The following is a 17,400-nucleotide window of genomic DNA, read 5'->3' on the forward strand; positions in this document are numbered from 1 at the left end:
TATTTCTTATTTATTTCTGTATTTTCGTCCCGTCCGTGGAAAGCGAGTGCCAGCGGGCGGCGTTCAGTCTGGCCCAAGGTCGATACGCGTTCGGGAGAGTGCATATTGATATTGTACGCTGCCTGGGTCCACTTAGGCTGAGCGGGTTCGGACGGAGCTGGCGGAGCGCGCTGTCACGGCTTCTCTTCGGGGCTCTTAGTCCTGCTCCTGATTGGTGGGCCGCGTATCTGTCAAAGTGACATCTTAATGCGGAGTCAGCAGCGCTCGGGCCCCGTTCCATGTTTTTAAAGGGTTTTCTGCTAATGTGGAAGTCGGTTTAGGAGTGGGGTTCAGACACGGGAGTGCAGGTGGATTAGGGAGTTAGTCTGTTGCGACCAAAAAATAAAATAAAATAAAATTGCGCAGTGTATGATTAAAGTTTAACTGTTGATGTCTGTTGTCTGTTTCTGTTTAAAGGAGCATTGTGTACATTTCCGGGTCCGTCTCCTGCTTGTTTCTATGGAGATGTCATTGCTCTGCCTGGAATGTTCCACAGTATGACATTAAACAAATCTATTTAATCACAGGTGGTTTTACTGCTCAAAATATCTGCAAAAAAACAAAATAAAAACAGGTATTCTGACTGTGAGCGTCGGTTGTATCTCCACAGATCTGACCTGTAAACAACCTTATAACATAGATCAGAAAATAGAGTAATATGGTCCCTTTGTCACCGTCTTATTTCTGCATCATTGCTCTGCCCAGAATGTTCCACAGTGTGACTTTAAACAGCTCTACTTTATGTTTATTCAAATACAAGTGGTTTTATAGCTCAAAAATACCTACAAAAACAGGCATTCTGGCTGTGAGCGAGGTCGCCTCTCCCCAGATCTGACTTGTAACCTGATTTGGTTTGGTCTCCATGAAGACAGAAAGGTTTAATGCCATACTGTGAAACATTCCAGACAAATGACAAAGGAGAAATTCAATTTGTCAACTGTACAAATGCTTATTTAGGTTGAAAAATGAATTGAACTGAATTTCGCTTTTGCCCTGGACGACTGAGGGATTCTACACACATTCTTGAAAAAGGCATAACATCTCCATGGAGGAAAGCATATGACGGACTCTCCACCAAAAAAGTTACACAATACACCTTTACTGAAAAAAAAAAGTAATCTTCTATTATTGATTTTCAACTTTGCAATGTTCAATACATGTGATTTTCCTAATACAACGATCACTACAATCATGACCAGTGGACTATTAAAATCATTAGAATCATGTTTTGAATGATAATAATGCATAACTCTAAAACACATGCCACCAGACTTTGTACATCCATTTTTATTCAAATCAAAATATGAGAAATTAAACCATTTCTGAGTTTCCTCAATAACACACTTTATTCACAAATATTCTCAATCCAGAAATTTTCAGTCACGATATTTGAACTGAAAAATTTCTAACTAAAACATTTCAGTGCACAATAATAATGCATTAGTTTAATATGGCGCTTTTCCAGACACTCAAAGTTTCATGTATTCTTTGTTCACTCTACACTCTGTGCTGGTGAGGTATTATTGTAGCCACAGCTGCCCTAGGACAGACTGATGGAAGTGAGGCTGTTGCACCATCGGCCCCTCTCGCAACTTTCACACAGAGATGTGGTAGCCCTGCTTAGGCGTTGACGAAGCTTTTCTCACAAATGATTGATTGCTTTGTTTATATTTCAACTTTGTACTAAGAGAGAGAAAAAAAAAAGAAAAAGTATCATTTACATCCCACTTATATTATAAACTATAGCAAACCACATTTCTGCAAAAGGAGAGAGAAGAAAAACCTATATTAACCCACCCACATTCATTACAACTCCCCCACACTTCAGAATGACGTGGTCTCTTATGGATGTAACAGAAGTTAGATTTTTCTTCTGTTGTGATGCTTCAGCTGCAGTGAGAGCTCAGATCCACGTGTCGAGTTCTGGGGGACACACGTGTGTCACAGTTACAATAAGTATATATTTTCTGCTTGATGAAAACTATTACAGTATTTTTCTTCGGATTATACGGTGCAATATCAATAATGTTTTTAATGATCTCGTCTATTTTCATACATAAATTGCACCAGATTATAAGGCGCATTAAGTGAAACAAAACGGATAACTCCAATTTTATTCAACTCTTTCAACTCACTCAGTAACTCAGCCCAGGCTAGAGTGTGGATCAGGCCGATTTTTCTGTCCAAGCCCGGCCCATGTCCAACATCCAAGTGATCGAATCCGACCCAAGCCTGACAGGCATTAAGATATTTATGTCAGAATCCGACACAATTCAAACCAGACTATTTTCATAGGCCTAATGACACACGTAGGATATTGTTCGTGTAGCCTCTAATGGACAGAGTCGCAAAATGCAAACTTAAGATATTGCAAAATAATGAGGAAACTTTATTCCTCACCTCTCGTAAAATGGTAAATTTAAAGTGCAGCATCTCATCTACATTATCTGTAGACATTTCCTCTGCAAAAAATGACACCCAGTCCACAAAACAGCGCTGTTAATCCAGTTTGAAGTAAAAAGGTGAGAGTAGTTCCTCACGTGTGTCTGTTTCCATCCACACAGCGCACGGATCGAGCTGAAGCTGCAGATTAGTGATAGTGATTTTACTTCCTGTCGACTTTATTGCCAATCTTTTATGCTTTAAAACAGGGGTGGGAAAACTTTTTGACTCGTGGGCCACAGAGGCTTCTAAAATTTGACGGAAGGGCTGGACCAGGAGCAGATGGACTGAGTTTTTTGGTACTCCACCTCATAAGAGAACAAAATAACATGGGGTATGTAGAAAACATATCCCATGTTTTTGAAATATCCCATAATTGAAAATCATAATATCACAAAATATCTGTCATTCAAGTCCCACAGTATTTACTATTTATTGAAATTACTTTTAAAACACTGAATATTATTATTTTTATTATTGTTCTTCAAGTTCAGCAGGCCAGATAAAAAAAAATTTAAGTGCCGCATATGGCCCCCGGACCGTAGTTTGCCCACCCCTGCTTTAAAAATCCTGTATCTGAAGTATTGCACCACATTTCACAAATAATAATAACACAGTTTTGACTTGTATCTAAACTAGAAGTGCAGAGTTCTAATCTTTTGAACACTTAAGAGTCTCAGAGCGAGTGGTTTTACTGTAGACCTGATGCGCTGATGAGTCCGAGTCCGACCCGAGCCCAAACATAAGTTCTAAATAAGTTCCAAACCAGTCAGACTTTGGTTGGGTTTCCATTCTCTTGCCCAGATGTCCACAATCCAATGGCAGATCGTGGCGTAACTCAACTCAACCCTCCTGACTACAGTAGCTCCAGTAGTTCCAACAATCCATCAACAGGTGCAGTTTCGTAGTTTACCAAAGTCGTACTAAAACATTTTCACAGATTTTTGAGCACCGTGTACCAACGTGTACCACACTTTTGATGTTTGAGAAAATTAAAGGATTTTAAGTGTGCTTTATAGTCCGAAAAATACGGTATCGACAAACTTGTACCAGTAAGATGAAGACGTTGTGATTGGGCTTGGACAGAGTTCTGTAGTTGTAGTTCAGTGATGCAGTAACTGTACTACTATACAAGTGTATTGATGAGTTAGTCTCCTCTCGTCCTCTCGTTCTGACTCAGACACTTCACTATTGATCAGGTCCGTGCAGCACAAGAGCCTCTCTGTCTCAATGGACCTTCCACGTTACACTGAGAGTTTACAATACAATAATACAACTCCTGTGTGTGTGTGCGTGTGTGTGTGTGTGCAAGCTCCTCTCTGAGTCAAAACTTGATTTGCACGCACCCAGAAACTTCACACAAATTCACAAATGTTAGATAAACTACTATTATCAATTAATTTTACACTTTAAAGAGCCCATATCACACTGTTCTCTGATCTGTGTTCTAATGTTTTCTCATCACAAACAGACCTGGAGTTGTGTTTTGTTTTTTGTTTCATTCACACATGTTTAACACCCAAAGAGTTCTTTTCTCAAATAGAAAATAGATGTCATGTGGTAATACAGGAAGTGCTCCGTTTGTTTTTAAACTCACACCTTCACTAGAATCATTTGGATCACTTCAACCCTGGAATTGCAGATCTTTACTAAATTAAACGCAAAAAGTAGATATTAACTGTACGGTAGGGCAGCTCGATTATGGAAAAAATAATGATTATCACAATTATTTTGGTCAATATTGAAATAACGATTATTCAACGATTATTTTTTAGTTACATGAATCTCTCTCAAAAAAACAAACCAAAAAAAAAAACAACAACATTTTGTCATTGATAATTTACTCAAAACTTTCAAACTGAAAATTAATATAAGCTACAAATATATACCTTAGAGCAGTGTTTCCTAAACCTTTTTATCTGGGGAGACATATTTTAAAAGTCACAAACCTTCATGACCCAAGTCAATAGACATTATTCATAAATCAGAAAATAAAGCTGATCATTATTGAACATTAATGAGGATATTTTATTGTTGCCTGAGTGATCGTGTCTCTGAACAATTAGTTTTACTCAAGTTTTAAACATTGAAGCAGCAACAAAAGGATCCATAAGTCGCCTATTTGGACTTTAAATGTATTTCATTTTCTTTTCAACATTCAATTAAACCAACAAAACTGAAACTAAATAGTCACTTGCTCTTTCATGTGTCAGAATTGTATATCACAGAACTACGTGCAGATTGTGACAAGGCGACCCCAAAAAATCTCTGAGAGTCGCGACCCAGTCTTTTGGAAACAATGCCTTAGAGCAGTTTTGTGATGTATAAAATATAAAATGAATAAAATAAACTTTGAACATGAAATAAGGCGAAGAAAAACGTAAATGTATCCAAAATAAACTATATATCCAGCTCTTCTACAATCTCTATATTTAATCAAAATACTTATTTTTATAAAAAATATCCCAAAATAAACTTTGTTAAGCTTTATCGTTTCAACTCGATTATTTGAGTTTGGAGATGGTTTGACACACAAATCAAAATCGTGATCAAAATTCAATTAAACGCACAGTCTTACTGTATGGTAATGGTAAAAGGAATCTGTTAACTTCAACTTCATGTCATCACAAAGTGGAACAGTGCGTTTTGAGCTTTGGAGATGTACAGACTAAAAATAAAAGGTTACTCAAACATGTGAATGAAGTGAGACAAAACTCCAGGTCTGTTTTTGAAGCAGTAATAGCAGTATGACATGACTTAAAGCTCACAAGAGTCCATTTAGTGTGACATAAGATCTTTAAACGTGTTTGTTTTAAGTTAAAGTCACTGTACCTAAGCTTTACTGCCTTTAAAAATGTGAAAAACAGGACTAGCTCATTTAAAACAGTCTGCATTGCTTCATAGTTGTCCATCAGTTACCTTACGCATTCCAAAAATTCTAATTATTCACCAAGATGAGTTTATAAGAGCTTTTCAATGCTTCCAGAGACCAGCGCAGAGTTTTGCTAGCATGCTGACACGCACTTCCTGATCATCAGCCAGAAAACGCTTTATAATTGTACGCAGACGTTACACAGAGAGAGGTCAGCCTATGAATATACAGGGTTTGGGTGTTAAACTCTCACAAATGAAACAAAACACAACTCCGGGTCTGTTTTTGAGGAGGTAACAATGTTCTAACATGATTTAAAGCTCACAAGAGTCAGTTTTGCGTAGTATATGACCTTTAACCTGTGCCAATCTGATTCACATCTGGTTTAGTCCCTGGTGTAGTCTTGGTTTAATCTGCTTTAGCCCTGAAATAATAATAGCCCATAACAAAACACAGGAGTTATTTTGAACGTTACAAGCTTGACAAACCCCATGGGGCTCGCTGGAAACTCTGTGGGGATTTGTCAACCCAGTCTTGGCAAAAATGACGTGTAATTTTTAGTCAAAAGAAAATTAGAAATAAATAAAAATACTGTCAATGTCTCTGAATTTTTATATTTGCTGTAGTCACATCTCCTGAACTCAGAGGAAACAGGATTGATTGACACTTTAAGGGAGTCCCTGAACCTCCAAACACTCGAGTAAACCATTATTCAACCCACCCACACTTGTCGGTGTTAAACTACTTGCCACAGCTGACCTGGGGCAGACTGACCAAACATGGCTGCCACTTTTGTTAAGACTTTAAAGACCTATAACCATTTTATTTTTGTCCTCGTACTTGAGCAAAATGAGTCCAGATATATAGTATAAGCGGCTTTTGAGGTCAAAATAAGTCTACTGTGTACTCTATGCAGAATAATCAGGAAGTGTGCTGTTAGCATGCTAATTGTTGTTAACTCTAAGACAGTAATTTAATAAACTCTATCCATTGCCAGTGTTTTTCAGTCAAATACTAGTCCTAATATACTTTTTAAATCGACATTAATGACAGATTTTTTTTCAAAAGTTGCTATTTTGTTGTTATTTTATACTTTTTTCAGATATTTAGTCATAAGCTGTAACATGTTTTCATTTAAATGCTGTTGAATAGTGCTGTATGTGACCTGGAGACTTTTCATATCCACTCAAAAGTTTTCGAACACCCTCATTTTTCCAGTTATTTATCGCAATTCAAGTCGTGCAAGTTCAGTGAAGAGCTTGAAACGGTACAAAGGTCAAAACTGAACAGACAGAGGTTAAAAAAAGGTTTAAAGATACAAGACACAAGTCCAAGCTCTGCCAAAATGACCTCAGGAAAAAAGAACAAGATGGTCTAGTGTCCAGACTTAAAGCCCATGGAGCTGGTTTGGGATGAACTGGACAGAAGAGTGAAGCAACAAGTGCCACACATTTATGGAAACTTATGCAACAGACTTGGGAAGAACTTTCTGAAGAATATTTGATTTCTATTGTAAAAAGAACGAGCTACGAGTGTGTTCAGCTGTTATATCTGCCAAAGGTGGACACTTTCATCAATCAAAAGTTTAGAATATATTTTAGTCAACAGTAAACAGTTAAAAAAAAATATAAAAATGGAATAAAGTGTGGTGTTCTAAAACTTTTGACTGGTGGTGTAACTGCAAGGAAGTCCAGAGATGTGGGCGGAGATAGGGGATAGGTGTGTTGTGGAAAAAGACTCCTTTTGTTGACACTGATGAATGTTGAAGCAAAGACGCAGAGTTTATTTCTTGCACGGAAACAGATCCAACAGAACAAACAGCAGCATGTCCCCCAGACGTCAGACCCCGACTGATACAAGCACTAAGTTTCTATAGGCTGAGATGAACAGAAGACCTACCGTATTTTTTGGTCTATAAGTCTCACTTTTTTTTCATGGTTTGGGTGTTTCTTGCAACTTATACTCCGCTGCAACTTACATATTAAAATGTTCATACTGAAGCCGCAAGAGGCTCTAGTCTTGTGTGTGAGTATCTGCTGCTCCCATTACTCCTGTACCACTGTCACTTCACTCTACTGCGCATGTCTTCTGCAGAAAGAGCCTATGTCCTGCTGCAAGTAGTGAAATATTCAGCCAAAAACAGTAATTGAGCAGCAGAAAAAAAGTCTGGAGTGAGCAAGAAACTTGTTAGGGACTGGCGGAAAGTGGGGACGGAGAACACAGGGTGGGTCCGCAATGCAAATTTCCTGGAAGTCACTGGATGGATGGACAAAAGCCTGGACTTCAGTGACACTGAAACCATCCTGTCGAGATTCAGAAATAATTCTAACTGGAACTGATGCTGAGTCTGACGACAGCGACACAGAAGAGGAAGCGGCGCTCTGTTCTCCTCTGGAGGTCACCGAGTTGTTCAGAAGTGACACCGAGGATGAAGAACTGAATGGATTTAGTGATTTGGAGTGAGATGGAGAGTTTGGTAAACTTGTTCTGTTCTGTTGTTTATGTTATAGTTTATCTGAAGAACTGTTCATATGTGACGACGTTAATATACCAGACGCCTATTCAGTCTCTGTTCTGTTGTTATTACTAGAACTTGCCTTTCAAGATGAAATGTCGGTTCCTGGTCTCTAATTTTATAAAATAAATTTCCCCCAAAAAAGTGTGACTTATAGTCCAGTGCGACTTCATTTTTTTTTTTTTTCTTCTTCATTACACATTTTTTGGCTGGTGCAACTTCTCTGGAGCGACTTATAGTCTGGAAAATCTGGTACATTACAAAGTGAGAAGGTGACGATTCCTACTGAGGTGTGGTCAGACGTGTTCTTGTTGGTCTTCTTCAGCAGGATGTTACATGTGGAGTTAAAACAATACAAGGTGTGGTCAATTTCAAAGGAGAGAAAGAGATCTGAAAGCCCACTGCTTGAAATGAAATGCATCCACAGTCATCTGCATTTGTCACTTCTTGACAAGATTATGTCTGGACAAGCTTAGCAAGCAAAAGGGAACAGAAGTGTTTGCACTGATGGGTTTTTCTAACAATGTCTTTAACTGTCCAACTAAAATGAGTTTTAGTGACAAGAGCAAATACTTCTAAAAGATAAAATAATCACACAATACTTTCATTTCCTTTACAGGTGAAAATGGAAATTTTCTGAGCATTCAAGCCTCAAATGTAGGACAATGCAGGATTACTTAAACATGCACAAAAACATCAAATTACAACACAGAGTAAGACAATGAGATTAAAGCAAAGATTAAAGGTCCTATATTCAGCTAAATTGATTCTTGTAAATTTTAAGCCATGTTAGAATGTTGTTACTTCATCACAGACAAACCTGGAGTTGTGTTTTATTTCATTCACACGTATCTGAATAACTTTTTATTATTAGTCTGTCTACATCTCCAAAGTTCAAAATCTACGGAGTAAGAAAGCTTTCAGAAATATCTGTGTGCATAGGATAGAAATTTGTACATATTTGGGAAATCTATGTATTTGGAAATCTGTGTATTTGTCTGTAGTGGAGGATAAAATAAATATTGTAAACTCTCGAATGAGTCCAGTCGTACATAAAATGTATTGCGTGAATTTTATCCATCAGAAGACAAACTGAAAAGTTCCAACATCAAGAATTAGAATCAAGGAATGAAAATTTACAATTACGCTTTCTTCAGTAAAACTTTACTGTCAAAAATAGGTCATCACTTCACAGGCTTTATTTATTAAGCAGAAGAAACATCGATTGAGATGCCGGACTTTTGCGACGCATACGGACTGAACCAGGACTGAACCAGGTCTCAACCAGGACTAAATCAAGACTAAACCAGGTCTGAACCAGGACTAAACCAGGACTAAATCAAGACTAAACCAGGTCTGAACCAGGACTAAACCAGGACTAAACCAGGACTAAATCAAGACTAAACCAGGACTATACCAGAAACTGAACCAGGACTGAACCAGGACTAAACCGGGACTGAACCAGGACTAAACCAGGACTGAACCAGGTGGACTAAACCAGGACTAAACCAGGTCTCAACCAGGACTAAACCAGGACTAAATCAAGACTAAACCAGGTCTCAACCAGGACTAAATCAAGACTAAACCAGGACTAAACCAGGTCTAAACCAGGACTAAACCAGGACAAATCTTGGACTTGAGAGCGAGGGAGAGAACCCCGAGCTCGAAGAGCAGGGTGTCCGCAAAGCGCGATCGGGCAACGGCTGTGGTCACCCGACGGTCTACGTGGGCTTACCTGGTCTACCTGGCCCCGTCCTGACACTCCTAGTTCAGTCCTGGTTCAGTTCTGGTTTAGTCCTGGTTTAGTCCTGGTTCAGTCCTGGTCCCTCGTGTCTCTATAGGACAGTAGTGCAGATTTCATGAGTCTATGCAGGTTGTTTTCATCGTTGCCAGTCGCTCCGGTTTGACATTTAAACTGTAGCTATATTATATTTGTTACTTTTTATATCTCACATCGGGAGAAGTGGGTGGACGGCGTACCCCTGCGTACCACCACGTACCACCACGTACCACCACGTACCACCACGTACCACCACGTACCACCACGTACCACGCCCTCTACAGCCCTGTCTATATTACACAAAATGGACTCTTGTGAGCTTTGAGTCATGTTAGAATATTGCTACATCCTCAAAAACATACCAGAGTTGTGTTTTTGTTTCATTCACACACGTCTGAATAACTATTTATTTTCAGTCTGCATCTCCAAAGCTCATTACGTTCTGTTCTACCTTGTCATGTCATGTAGTGGTAGTGAACAGCTCCTTTTACCGTTTGTTCAGTACAGATTGGCAATTCCAGGTCTGAAATCACCCAAATGATTCTAGTGAAGCTGTGTGGAGTTCAAAAACACAAGGGAGCACTTTTTCCCGTATTGCCACATGACTTCACGAGGTTTTGAGAGAAGAATTCAGCCTGAACCTGCAAAGTTTGTGTGTTAAACGTGCGCAAATGAAAAGAAATAAAACACAACTCCAGGTCTGTTCGTGACGAGGAAACTACATTAGAACATAGATCAGAAAACAGCGTCACATGGGCGTTTTAAAGCAAATCCAAGCCGTATAATGAAAGTATTTGGCGCAGTGCGGACACACATGTGGGTTAGACATATATGTAGGTTACAGGGCCCATATGTAGATGCATAATTCAAATGGTGTAAGATGAGACTGTCCCATATGAGCAGCCGTCCCCACTGGAGTCTGCAGTGTGTGAGACGTGTCCTCTGTACCAGACGGAGCCGTTCTGTGTGAGGGGACATAGGCTCACGTGTCATAAGTACTCTGCTCTCTGTACACGCACATGTTAAGATAGAAATGAAGGGTTTTTGTTGTTGTGGACCATCCTTTTCGACGTTAACTCTTTCCCCCATGAAGACGACATTTGACGACCCTCCTTGTTTCCTTAATGACGTGTTTTGACTCCTCCGCTGTTTCACTAAAGAATGTGATTTGACGACCATTAGAAACAGCCCATTTTCACATGTAAACAGAGGCTGTGATAGGTGGGGCCACTACAACCCGCACTAGACTGACCAATAGGATTCCAGGATATATTTTCGCAGATTTTTTCCGAAGTTAATCGAAGTAGTGACGATTGTAGCTTCCGGAAAAACACAACACAAAACATGAGCAATGGAAAGACGGCAGTGCGCAGTTTTAGAAATAATGAGGAGTGGGCGTATTTTATGGATAACTTTGGGGAAAGTGGTTCTGACTTTTATGGATTTGAAAGTGATGATGAAGTTGATTATTCAGTGGAAAACAGCAATAGCGACGGACTTTCGGAGAGTAAAACTTACCAAGATGAAAATGCCGGTGATGCGTCTGTATGGAGTAAATGTGATATCCCAACAAACTTTCGGGGACTTTATACTCAATTATGGACCAAAATTGTTTTTCGATTTTGCAGGTAAACTCTCATTTTCAGTGAGCTGTTGGGCCGGTCAAGCAGAAGTAAACAGCAAGGCCAAAAATTCAAGTTAATTCATCTGATATAAAAATGTATTGAACAGATACATATGTACTCTAGTTTATGAAACTGTTGACCTTTTTTCTGTACTATTTTTGGTTCTAAAGTTCCATATGTTTTAAACAGACCATGTATGAAACATGGAACAAAAATTATTTCCCAAATTTCAAAGACCCGAAAATCATGTCAAATAAATGGATGTATTTCATCATATCTTGTGTTATTCCATCTTTGAACTGTTGATGAAGGAACATGATTTAAAAAAAAAATGTATTTAAAATGATAAAAATTTGCTTGGAAGGACTGACATATTTTATAGAAATAGTTTCCTTTCATTTTGAAGTAATATTAAAGTATTGAGAAGAAAAAAGTGACAAATGATGTAAAATCCTGCACCTTCTACTTGTTTGTACAATTTTCCCTCTGTTACTTTTCCCTCCGTTACCATGACCTTTCTTAATAAAAAATCTCATGAGTCAAAAAGTAAGAGGTTTTTCAACCTAATCTTGTACCATATGGTAGAAAACTATATGAAGCAAATATTCAAACCAGTTTGTTAAGGATATGGAAGTGAGAACCAAGAGTTATCACTGTTTGGATTTATTGCCCAAAAAGTGCTGCATATTTCATTCCCTCCTTTACCAACATGAGTTTTTAAATTTTTTGTCAACAACTTGAAAGAATATCACAGGTTTAACTTGACCCTGTTGGAGTGTAACTCTTTCCTACATTCTGATACTTTACTTATTTCAATAGTCCCTCTAGTTTCTGAATAAGAGACATTTGAATGTCAAAAATCTGACCCGTTTCCCTCCGTTACCACTTGACCGGACCCTGTTACAAACCTGTAAATGAGTTGAATCACATTTAAACATCCATAAATGAAGAGTTCAGAGTCTAAGGTTTCCAGAGATACCAAATATGTCTGTGTTTCAATTAAGTTCATGAGTGTAAAATCATTTATATTCACTCGTGGAAGTCTGTTGTCTTTTATGCAGTTATGCTCTATGGGCAGCTCTAGTCATATTTGTATGGTGGAGGATCCAGCAAATGCTTTTTCATGGAGATATTACTTAATTATTACTTCGTCTGGAATGTTTCGCAGTATGACTTTAAACCTTTCTGTCTTCATGGAGACCAAACCAGATCAAGTTATAGGTCAGATCTGTGGAGAGGCAACCCCGGTCATAATCAGAATGCCTGTTTTCTAGGTATTTTTCAGCTATAAAACCACCTGTAATTGAATAAAAGTAAAGTAGAGCTGTTTAAAGTCATACTGTGGAACATTCCAAGTAGAGCAGTGACATAGGAACAAGAAGACGACAACCGAAAAGTTACATAGTGAACCTCTAAAGGGACCGTATTACACTATTTTTTGATCTACTTTATGTTAAAATGTTGTTTCCTCGTCACAAACAGACCTGGAGTTGTCGCCCGGGTCTTTCTGTGTGGAGCTGGCGTGTTCTGGTGGGTTTCCTCCAGACACTCCAGTTTCCCCCATCAACCCTAAACACATGCACCAGAGGAAGGTAAAGATCCTCCAACTCACGTCCTGACCAAGCCAAGCAAAAAGATCATGGAGATGGGTCCCTGGGCGCAACATGTGCTGCCCACTGCTCCTGAAAGGATGGGTGAAATGCAGAGGACAATTTGCCTACAGGGACAATAAAGTACCACAAAAAAAGTTGAGAATTTAAAAATCAACCCTCGTAGAGCACCTGTACTGCTATTTTTTAAAAACTTTTTTTATGCCCCAGTGAAGCACTTTACCTTTTCTCTTCATCTGATACTTGGACTTGTGTTTTGTTTCATTCACACATGTTTAATTCACAAACCCTGCACATTTAGGCTCAGTTCTTCTCTCAAACAAACAAGAAACAAAACACTCTGTTCCACCTTGTGATGTCATGTGGTAATACAGCAATTGTTCCACTTTGTTTTTAAACTCCACACACCTTCACTAGAATCATTTGGATAATTTCAGCCCTCAAATTGTCAATCTCTATTGAACAAATGTTTAAAACGTAGCTGTTCACTTGAAAATAGGGATGGGCATGATTAGTCGATTAATTGATAATTGATCATTAAGAATTTTGTCGATTAAGTTAATTTTTAACTGGCAAACCTAATGTAGGTTGCTGTGTGTAGCGTAGGGTGACCAAACATCCGTTTTTCCCTGGACATGTCCGTTTTCCACGTCCTGTCCTAGCCGTCTGGGCTTTTTTTTAATAAAGTGATGCAAATGTTGAGGTTTTCATTAACTTTCATTGGGCCATTAAACTGAGCATCTCTCTGTGACTCAGAAAGAGCGAGCAACCACAGACAGCTGAAGTGGAAATGCGTATTTAACGATGACTTGTACCAGAAATTCCCCGCTTTTTGTCCCGGTCGAGACAAGTGTGAGTCCATGTGCACAGTGTACAAAGCAGCACATGTGTTTCAGTGTCCAGTGGTGGTGCCAGGGACCTCAAAGCACCAGGACACTGAAAAACATGAAAAAGCTTTGCCAGGTGAGAGTAGCTCAATGTGGATGACGAGGCCCCACCTCCCACCCTCCGTACGGTTTTGACAAACGCAAATATGGTCACACTAACCTCGAGTCGTGTCCTTTTGTCCGACGGAAGTTGAACCACATCAGCGACACAAGAGCTGTTTTTTTCTTCGCTTAGTTTATGCAAATGAGCCATGCAGTTTTAAGTTTTGTTTCTGTGAGACTTGAGCAAAGCTGCATTAAACACATGATAATGTCAAACGAACTGATGTGGCTCTAAAGTGGTTACGGTTTATATGTAGTAAAGTTGAATTTATTTATGCAGATTAGTAGTGCAGATACTAATAATAATGATGATAATTTTTATATAACAACGTTAATGATTAATCGATAATCGATCGTTAATTCTCCCAATGATTGATTAATGAAATTTCATCGAATGCCCATCCCTTCTTGAAAACTACAGCTACATGACGTCACAAGGTGGAGCAGAGCATTTTGAGCTTTGGAGATGTAGACAGACCAATAATAAAGGTTTACTCACACATGTGAATGAAACTACATCTGTCCGTCTACATCACGAGGGGGAACAGAGTGTTTTCTGTTTGAAAGCAGAACTCCGCCTCAGGTTTGTGTGTTAAACATGTGTTTCCAGGTCTGTTTTTGATGAGGAAACATTATAACATAGATCGGAAAAGAGTTTAATATGGGCCCTTTCTTTGATCCAAAAGTTGTGTGGAACAAATGAACCAGCAGGAGCCGTACAAGATGGATTTTCGTGGGTTTGACTTTGAAAACTCAAACCTTGCGACAATCCAGCTCGGAGCACAAGGTGACTCACATCCTGCATTATTCAGGAATTAGAAACTTTGGGACACTAGTCTATAGGCATATCACATCTTATAACTTTAAAGAAGACGCATAGTGTACACAACGCTGTATCTATGACACCCTTGGATCTATCTGTTATAATTTAGACAGTTTAAATCGTAATATTTATCTGAAAAGACTTAATAAAAGAAACAAGTGTGCTCTTCCTCTGATGGATAGCTGCAGATCACACTAGCGAGGAGCAGATTTTTTTTTTTTTTACATTTGTACAAGAATGACTACGCAGTACTGCTATATCCTACGTGTATCAGCAATTAAGAAAATAAAATTGGAGAAGTGCATACGTGACAGGTGAAAACTGGGGTTGATCGGCACAATGGCGTCTTGAAAATAAGCGATTAAAGACTCAAACGTGCACGAATCGCTCCAAATACAACTTCAGAGGGTCATTGAGAAGGAGAAACAGCTATATCATGGTAAAAAAAAAGTTCTCAAAAGTCCATTTTACTTAAGGTCTGCTTTAAAGTAAATAGGAAACTCTGAAATGAGGTTATAAAGGGTTGGCAAGAGAAAGTGCAACTGGTTAAGATTAAAATTGTGGTGTTATTTATTAAGATAGTTCCTTCTGTGTGGGGAATGGGTGACGCAGGCGTGTAGGTTGAGTCTTGGACAGAATCGTACTGGTAACCATAAGCAGGGTTCAAATAAAGCCCAGGAGAGGTCGCTATATTATTCAAACATGCATGGAAGACTCGTAAACCTCTTCAGGCATGTTTCTCATGAAGGAACTTTACAGCAGGTAGAATGATCCATTTTAATCCCTATACCTACTTTAATACCTGTAACTTTTCTGGTGGAGGATCTTCATGGAGATGTCAGTGCTTTGTCTGGAATGTTCCACAGTATGGTATTAAATCTTCACAGAGACCAAAGAAGACCAAGTTACAGGTCAGATCTGTGGAGAGGCAACTCCACTCAGAATGTCTGTTTTTCTAGGTGTTTTTGAGCTATAAACCACCTGTAATTGAATAAATGTAAAGTAGAGCTGTTTAATGTCATACTGTGGAACATTCCAGACAAAACAATGATGTAATCCTAAAAACAAGCAGGTGACATAGGCCAGTATTTCCCAAACTTTTTTTCTGGGGACCCATATTTTAAAAGTCATAAATCTTTGTGACCCAGTAGAATGTCAATAGACATTATTCGTAACTCACAAAATAAAGGTCTGTTTGACCATTATTTGATTATTTAATTAACAAATAATATTAATCAGTTTTGCCCTGATGAAGGCCGAAGGTCCGAAATGCATTAGCGTGATTTGAACTGCCATTTGGTATTAAAGGCTTTTAATTATTTTGTACTTTTTCAGTGCCTCAGTTTTGTATTAATGAGGATATTTTATTGTTTGACTGAGTGATTGTGTCTCTCTGAACAATTAGTATTACTCAAGTTTAAACGATGAAACACAGTTGAGTAGAAAGAGGATGGCAGAGGCGGTGTATTTATTAATGGACACGCCAACGCTTTTCGACTTCTTATGAGTCTTCGTCACGGCTGAAAAATGAAAAACAGACATTGAAGCAGCAATAAAAGGATCCATAAGTCGCCTATTTGGACATTAAATGTCGAACATTTCTTTTTCTTTTCAACATTCAATTGAACCAACAAAATAGTCAATAAAATGATTACAATAAAGAAATTATACAAAACATGTCTTAATGATATAGGTGGGCCTGTCTGTGTTTTTGCAGCGAGTTCCAGTCCGAGTGCAGTAGAAGAGTGCAGCAGCAGATCAGGTGCATAGGCAGAACTGTATATCGCAGACCTACATGTTGATTGTGACAAGGCGACCCAAAAAAAATCTCTTGCGACCCACCTGAGGGTTGCGACCCACTCTTTGAGAAACAAGGGCATAGGCTACACCCAACCAAAATAATTACACAGTGCACCAAATTTAACGTAAAATACCACCTCTTTAAAGCTGCACGAAGTAACTTGTCCGGTGGAGGGTCTGTCACCTGCTTGTTTCTATGGATATGTCACTGGAATGTTCCACAGTATGACCTTAAACACCTCTACATTTATTCAGTTACAAATGGTTTTACAGCTCGAAAATACCTAGAAAAACAGGCATTCTGACTGTGATAGAAAGGTTTAATGCCATACTGGGAAACATTCCAGACAAAGTAATAACATCTCCATAAGAAAAAGCATTTGACGTTCCCTCTACCACCTTTAAAGTCCAGCTAGAGTGTGAGTAACCATGTGATGTTGTGCTCGTTTTCCCGCAGGATACGAGGTGGACGGCTCGCTGTGCTCCTCGTCCCCTCCCCCGGCCCCGGAGCCCTGCGAGGTGCCCTGCTCCAGAGACTGCGTGCTCAGCGAGTGGACCCCCTGGACCTCCTGCTCGCAGACCTGCTCCAGCAAAACCATCGAGGGCAAACAGATGAGAACTCGCTCCATACTGGCCTACAACGCCGGCGAGGGTGAGTCCTGAGGCTGAACACGGACCGCACCGAGAACTCAGACTGTGCAACACTGGAAAAAAACAAAATCCAGTCGAGTAGGGATGGTACAAGATCTCGTGACACAAGATCATAAGAAAAATTCTCGTGGGATTTTTTTCCCAAGTGTTTACATTTGGATTGGATAAAAAAGGGTTACACGTTCATGAGTTACATCTCTTACAGTTCCAAAAAGCAGCACTAGAATGGAATCAAAAATATTAAATCAAATACA

The 17,400-nt window shown here is 39.0% G+C and overlaps 1 protein-coding gene across 1 annotated transcript in view; it reads left to right on the forward strand.

Moving 5' to 3' along the window:
* Positions 1–17,400, forward strand: part of LOC110156660 (thrombospondin type-1 domain-containing protein 7A-like) — a 594,009-nt gene that overhangs the window by 301,639 nt on the left and 274,970 nt on the right. Inside the window, exon 12 of the mRNA XM_055163373.1 lies at positions 16,953–17,147. Coding sequence (XP_055019348.1) covers positions 16,953–17,147 — 195 coding nt within the window. The remainder of the gene's footprint in view (positions 1–16,952; positions 17,148–17,400) is intronic.

The sequence above is a fragment of the Boleophthalmus pectinirostris genome, unplaced genomic scaffold (assembly GCF_026225935.1).
Source record: "Boleophthalmus pectinirostris isolate CB_2022bp ecotype Guang Dong unplaced genomic scaffold, ASM2622593v1 HiC_scaffold_6, whole genome shotgun sequence".
NCBI lineage: Eukaryota > Metazoa > Chordata > Actinopteri > Gobiiformes > Gobiidae > Boleophthalmus > Boleophthalmus pectinirostris.